Source organism: Triticum aestivum, chromosome 2A (assembly GCF_018294505.1).
Source record: "Triticum aestivum cultivar Chinese Spring chromosome 2A, IWGSC CS RefSeq v2.1, whole genome shotgun sequence".
Lineage (NCBI taxonomy): Eukaryota > Viridiplantae > Streptophyta > Magnoliopsida > Poales > Poaceae > Triticum > Triticum aestivum.
Genome location: NC_057797.1, coordinates 465,396,242 through 465,403,813, shown reverse-complemented (window position 1 = coordinate 465,403,813; position 7,572 = coordinate 465,396,242). Strand labels below are relative to the sequence as shown.

Sequence of the window (7,572 nt, the reverse complement as noted above, 5' to 3'; positions counted from 1 at the left end):
GCGGCACAACGAGCCCACCAACGGCCGTGGAGGCACAACGGAGCGGCGTTGTTTTCTTCTCGTGCAATCACGTTTTCATAAAAACAAGTATTAGTCGTTTTTGAGAAAACTCAGTTTCCCGGCTTTGTGGAAACTGAATTATACCTATCCACGTTTTTGTTGCGGCGCCCAAACAGGGTTTTAGTTTGTTACACGGTTATTTACGTTGACGCAAAACTCGTATTGATAAAACAGCGTATCCAAACAAGGCCTAAGGTAGCGATTGTTGCAGTTGCTCGATGTTGCTAGCTTAGTCGTGGGTCATCCCCTCGCTTGGTCAACTGGTTGAATGTTGACTTTTGAATAAAAACATGAATCTGAAAAAGTTCAATCTTTTAAAAGGTTCGGAAATTTAAGAAAAAGTTCATAAATTTGAAAAAAACACTAAAAAGGTTCGTGCATTTTAAAAAACTTCATGTTTTTTTAAATCACAAAGTTGGGAAAAGTTCTAAGAAAATTCACGAGTTTGAAAAAATATTTGAATTTTAAATAGTTCTCACATTTGAAAAAATAAAAAGGAAAATAGAAAAGGGAAAAAACAAAAACAAAAATTAAAATTGAACAAAACTCAATTAAAAAAGTAAAAAGAAAAACAAACCAGAATCTTCGAGAAGCTTCCCGAAACCGGGCTCGGAAGCTTCCAAGATCCCAGAAGCTTCCCGAAAACTAGGACGGACTTCATGCTACCTGCCTTACATGGGCCGGCGTTTCTAATCGAAGGGGTGTGCGCTGCGTATGGTTAACCTCGAGATCACTAGTTACATGTTACCCTTTGTAAATGTCATTTTTCACCTTTCTTTGGTACTAATTAGTGGCCACACTCCATGTGTGGCACTTTATTTTTTTCAAAACGTTAACCTCTTGAACCGTGCCTGTAAATCATGAATCATTTTTACCGTCAAATTTCACATATCAAGATATTCGAAACTAAATCTCATGTTAATAGGTTTCTACAATTTTTTTCATGGAAAAGCCAAAAATCCTAGAAACGAAAAAAGTAAGAAGATTTTTTTCAACCCCCCCCCCCCCAAACAAGCGAAAAAGGAACCTAGAAGCATAGTTGTGTTTTTTTTCATTTTTGGAAACATAATTGTGCTTTTCCCTTTTCAGAAAGCACGGGTTGTGCTTCTCATGGGAGTACAAATTGTGCCTTTTCTTTTTTGAAGAAGCACAATTGTGCTTCTTGTGAAAGCACATGCTGTGCTTTTTTCCTTTTTTCTGAAACACAACTTACTTTGAAAGCAAAGTTGTGCATCTCATGGAAGCACATGTTGCGTTTTCTCCTTTTCCAGAAGTAAAATAGTGCTTCTCATGAAAAAATCACTGCCTTCCAAAGAAAAAACAATATGTTTTTCCTTTAAAACGAGCAAAAAAAATCTGAAAAATTACACATCTACAACCTGAAAACACATGCAGAAAAATAAAATAAACCAAAATCTAAAAGAAGCGCCCAACACACGTGATAATGGTTGGACAAATCAGTTGACACACTCTCAAGCCTAAATAGTGACACGTGTGGAAGCCTCCCAAGGGATAACTGTTAATTAGTTGTCCCGATTAACCCTCAAGCCGGCAGTCGGGTCGGGTTTGACCGGGTCAAGCTCTACCAAACCCATGCCTGAACAGTTAATGGTCATAGGAGCAGACCCACGACCCTATCCATGGGTCTTGAGTCAGACCCATGCCCGAACCCGACCCATTAGGGCACCCATTGGGTTTAAAGTTAATATTTATATTTTACTTTAAAAATAATGCGTCATGTGTCCTACCAAGCTTGCTGTTCTTTTTAGCAGCACTAGCTATTAGGCGCAACATCGCGGTAGCCACTTCCAATCGATGCAATAGCGGCTGCCTTATCTGGACTAGTCTTGAGTCTCTTATATAGGCGAAGCTGCGCCTCTCACCAGCGCGTCGTTGTCTCATTGCCATTTTCATTTCCCATTTTTTAGAATGCCATTCTCATTTTCGTGTGCTATCATGCATGCAAAGCAGGATACGAGTTGGTCTCACTTTGGAGGCCCAACTGCCCGAAATGTTATTCTGTTAGAGGGCTTGAGGCTGCTCAACAGTAATGTTGGGCTGCTGCTTAACTGCTTATTAGCATTTAAGGACCTTACTAGGAGCGACCGAAAAGAAATAAAAGTAGAGCAAAGATACATGCATCGCTACCGGCAGCCTTGGGTTGTTCTAAAGAAATTAATTACCAAGTATCTTCACCAAAACGTCCACACAAAATATAAAGTAAAATTATATTTTAATCACTAATATTAATCGGGTGACCCATGGGCAGAACATCATGCACATACCCTACTCATGACTAATCGGGTTACCCATTGGGCTTACCCATGGATGAATATGATGATCCATACCCTACCCATTTGGGTCGGGTGCCTATAAACGCGGCCGCTTATGGGTCGGATTGCCGGGTTGAGTTAACCCTATAGCCGGCGCCTTAAGTGCCGAATAGGAATCGGGCTGAAGTGCTTATGGGCCTCCGAAATGCGATTTTGTTTTTCTTTTGAGGAGGAGACGCGCATGGGCCAATAGTACACGTACCACGAGTCCAGGCTCTAGGCCCAGAGGCCCAAAAGTCCATAATATCCTAGGGTTTCCTCTGTCTCAGGGGTTTCATCTTGCGCAGCACCATATATATAACCCGCACGCAGCCGCCCCCGTCTCTCCTCAGCGTCTCATTTTCATCCCCCCGCCCGCCGCCGCCGCCGCCGCTAGACCAGCTCGCCAGCAGCAATGGGTAAGACGCTAACACTCCGTCGTCTCTGATTGATTTGGTTCTATTGTACCCTCCGGATCTGACATTATCGTGACCAACGGCGGCAGCCCGGATCAAGGTGCACGAGCTGAGGGGGAAGAACAAGGCGGATCTGCAGGGCCAGCTCAAGGACCTCAAGGCGGAGCTGTCCCTCCTCCGCGTCGCCAAGGTCACCGGCGGCGCCCCCAATAAGCTCTCCAAGATGTACGTGTCTCCCTGACCTCCTTCCCCCCCCCCCCCCCCCCCCCCCCCCCCCCCCATAGAGTAATCCGCGCCTAGGTTTCCGTCGTGCTCACGGGTGGTTCTTGTGTTGCGCCGCAGCAAGGTGGTGCGCACCTCAATTGCGAGGGTGCTCACGGTGATCTCGCAGAAGCAGAAGGCGGCGTTGAGGGAGGCGTACAAGAACAAGCGTCTCCCGCTCGACCTGCGCCCCAAGAAGACCCGCGCCATCCGCAGGCGTCTCACCAAGCACCAGGTGATCTTCGTTCCTCCCTGTCTATCTACTTAGTGCTGCGGTTCTTTACGTGGAAGCGCTCTAGTTTGTTATTGTGTACTAGTTGTCAAATTCTTTTCGTTAGATGGTGAGATTAGTAAAATTGATGCTATGTATCTCTATATTTTGTTAAATGTTGTATTTTCTTGTGTAAGACATGGCTTTTATGTGTATTGAATGTATTCATAGAGCAACTGTGCAACAGATTGATGACATGGCACTGTATTTCGTATGCCTTGCCCAGTCGTTCGCTGGTCGGTTGGGTTTATGAAATCCTTCTAACCTGGCTGGCTGAATTAGCATTTGTAAGGATTGCTGTGAATCTCTAGGTTGGAGAACGTTCTTGTGTTGGCTTGATGAAATTCAGTTTGTATTTTTCAGTCTGATTGATTGTGGGAGCTGGGATGCTGGTTTACTTTGTATCATGTATCGCACTTGTCTTTTTGAACCAACTTAATCATGAGTTGTAGTATTCTTTTCTGCTTGTGTCTTGTTAATATCATGTTATGTTTAACTGCGTAAGTAGTTTCTTATCATCTTGTGTTTAACTGCCTAAGTAGTTTCTTATCATGTTATGTTTTAACTACTGAATATCAATCTGTGCTCTCAGTAATAACAATTAATTTTTTGTCTGATTCAGTTTTTTGTACCATAGTTTAATTTTTTTCCATCTGAGGGTATGTGTTACTCACTGTGTGCTCTGCTGGATTCTATCATGTTAGTGCAAGTGCTTTTGATCATTTTGGTTTACTGACTGTCATTTTATATAATATTGTGCAGCTCTCTTTGAAGACGGAGAGGGAGAAGAAGCGCGAGAAGTACTTCCCCATGAGGAAGTATGCTATCAAGGCCTAGGTTAGGAGGACATGTTTTACCGGCCGAGTTTTGCTCAGAAGTTGCATGAATTTTATGTTCTGTGTGGACACCGCTGCTATCTAAGTACTATGTATTCGATATCCTGCATGAAATTCGAACTTATGGTTATTGACACTATGATCTATAGCTGCTTGTTTGTGTTGCAATGTGTTGGTTATTGTATGTTGTTAGTTTCCAGTTAACTTGTTTGTGGAAGCGCCTTGTTGATGCTGCAGTGTGATGGTTTTCGTACGTTAAAGTTATCTTAAAATGGAAGTGGCCATTGAGCATCATCGGTGGTGGATGTCTGTTTCTGCATCAGTTATCAGATAGTGGTCTAGTTTGACATTTGCTTGTTCACCCGCTTGATATGTTATGCAGATCTGTGTGAGGGAAGGACTACTTGAAAGTTGCATAATAACTTTTGGGAACATATTGTTTGCGTATGGGAAACGTTGCACACCGGCGGGCCGGCCTAACCGCGCGCCGGTCGCGTGCGCAGCGTACGATCCGCATTGATCGACTGGCTCCTGTTGCATCACGGACGCACATGCTGGTGGGCCTGGGCCGCCTTTCCCAACCGCCTTGTTCACTTGTTTTCTTTTTTCCGATGCAATTGCCATCAACAGCCCAGCCGAGCTACAAAGGGTTGATATTGAGCTACGACCGGCGAGTCCTTTTTGATGGAGCGGTGTGATTTTTTGCTGTGACCGGCTCCAATGAGGCATTTTTTGTTACAACCGACAAGTCGTTCTCATGGGTCTGGTGTAACCTTTTGCGATGACCAGCAATGGCAAACTTTTTTTTAGTACAAACAACGAGTAGTTTTGCTGGGACTGTTTTTCGCGGTGACCAGCGACGCACACTTTTTTTTTTGCTACAAACGACGAATTGTTTTGCTTGGACAGGTGAGAATTTTTGCTGCGTCCTAGTAGTAAATGCCTTCTTTTTTCTGCAAAATGGCTATCATTTTTGCTGGGATTGGCGAGACTTTTTGTTGCGATTGGTGAAAATTTTGTGCTGCGCCCCACCAATATGGCAAGTTACTTTTTTTTTGTTGGAACCGGCAATCATTTTTCGTAGGACCAGTGACCGGCGAGAAGTTTTGCTACAACCCGACGATTGCGAGTAAATTTTTTTTTGCTGGCGATCATTTGTGATGGGACCGGTGAGAATTTTGGTTACGATTAATGGCCGGCGAGATTATATTTTACGACTAACGATTGGCGAGAATTTTTGCTACGTCCCCGTGATGACAAGCATTTTCTTTTACTGGAGCCGTCGACCAATTTTACTAGGAGCGGTGAGAATTTTTGTTGCGACCGGCGAGATTTTTTGTTGCCGAGAATTTATGAAGTTTCTTTTTCGAGGATAGGAGGAGATTATTTGTTGGGACTAGCGAGATGGAAAGCTGCGACTGGCAAGCTGATTTGCTGGGACCAGCACGGGCCATGCTACAACAAGCTTTTTGCGTGAGGCAATAGTGATGAGTTATGACGGCGACGCAGAGCGGCGGCAATGAGCTGCGACGGTGGACGAGGCATTCATGGCCGCCTTCTAGTTCCACTTCTTCACTTGAAGCTTTTTTAGAGGCCGGTTGTAGCTTTCTTGGCCGCCGGTCATAACATTTTTCAGTGCTATTTGCAGCACCTTCGTGTGACGGTCGCAGCCCATGCTTTCTCTGGTTGCAGCAAAAAACAATACCGGTAGTATCTTTCTCGGCTGCCGGTCGTAACATTTTTCGGTGTTGGTTGCGGCTCCTCCATGCGCCGGTCACAGCCCCAACTTTCACCTGTTGTAGCAAAAAACGACTCCATGCGTAGCAATTGGCACACTGGTTGCAACTTCACCGTGCACCGAGCGCAACTCTGCCGTAGCCGGTTGCAGCTGGGAGCATCCGGCCTGGATGCTACGACCAATGTGCGCTGCCAATCCGACCTGGATGCTACGACCGATGTGCGCTGCCCAGATGCTGCAACCGGCATGGGGCGTGACTGGGATCAATAGATCAGTATGCTGCAACTAGCATGGTGCATGGCATCTGACGACATGACATAATAGCTTCCTCTGCAACCGGGCGCCTGCTTTTGCTTGAACCGGCGACAACGAGTGCTACACCAACAATGGTGTGTGTGCTCAAATGGGCGACTGTGGATACTACCACTGGTGAGCGACGCTACGGCCGGCGGTGGTGAGCGCGGCTGCGAGTCGTGGCCTGACGGCGAGGAAGATGTGTCGCGGTCGGTGGAGATGGTGGCGGCCGTCATCTACGACTAGTAAAGGGACGGCGGTGCGTTGTATGAGTACGCGTACGCGTGCACAGGATGAGTGTTGCGCGTGCGACGGGCTGGAAACACGGGTTGCCCTGGAAACACGTAAATCACCCACATGTACAACACATGCTCACCTTAAAAAAAAATGTACAACACATGCAAAGAGCTGGGAAAGAAAGAGACTACTGCATCGAGTGGTTGCGCAAGCCCCCATCGTGCGGCTGGCGAGCGACCGGCCGGGCGCTTGCGCCGGCGGACCGGCGCCTATCAGCCCCCCCCCCTCCTTCAGGTGTATTGACAAGCGGCTATCTGTGCAAAACTAATTTCCTCTTCAAATTTTACTTTCATCTTCTGCCTGCTGTTTCTTTTCTTGAGAACTTTCAAACATGGTTGAATTTTCAAAGCTTGAGTGTAGAATAGCTTATTCTTCATCCCTAATAACGTTATGTACAAATGTATTTAAACACTATAAAATGTATTAATTCTGAAATAAATTTTTTACTATCCAAGTTTTTTATGGTCGTAGAATAAGTTATTCTACACTTGCGTTTAGTTTAGCGTTACTATATGTACATATATTAGGAAGCTCCTAAAAACCTTGAGAAAAATATGAGCATGGTAAAAACTCTTGAAACCCAAGGAAGTTTAGAGAACAACGATATGCCCTAAAATACGGCGTTTTGCCTGATGTGAACAGTGTGAAGTCGGTGTGAAATTAAGTTGAGTTTTGACATTTCAGGAATATTCCATTACCTATTTCCTTGAGCGCTTTCACCATTAACCCCCGGGTGACCATCTCAGGCTCTTTCTTCTTCTACTTCAAATAATAGTAGAACACAGGGATCTATACTTTTTAATGCCGTCTACGTTGAGACAAGATGAGCTCTCAAACGCAAACTTTGGGGCTTTAAAATAGTTTACCGTTCATGTATTATTTTGATCGATTTTGCATCTTTTTGTCATGAGCTCATCAGATATCCGAACAAGTTGAAGTTTGGCGCATTTTTCACCTATTATTCTTTAGTATTTTTTTAAAATTTATTATTCACCGTGCAGATGAGTCTAGGCACCGAATTGAATATCCGCCAAATACCAACTTAAATATCCGGTAGTGAAAATAGAAGCTAAGCGATGACACATGG

The 7,572-nt window shown here is 44.7% G+C and overlaps 1 protein-coding gene across 1 annotated transcript; it reads left to right on the top strand.

The window, feature by feature from the left end:
- Positions 1-2,630: 2,630 nt before the first annotated feature.
- On the top strand, positions 2,631-4,324 carry LOC123189008 (60S ribosomal protein L35-2). The gene is made up of 4 exons (XM_044601325.1): positions 2,631-2,791; positions 2,878-3,013; positions 3,131-3,284; positions 4,083-4,324. Exons 1-4 carry the CDS (start codon positions 2,788-2,790, stop codon positions 4,155-4,157), a joined length of 369 nt encoding a protein of 122 aa, XP_044457260.1. The 5' UTR covers positions 2,631-2,787; the 3' UTR covers positions 4,158-4,324.
- Positions 4,325-7,572: the final 3,248 nt, after the last annotated feature.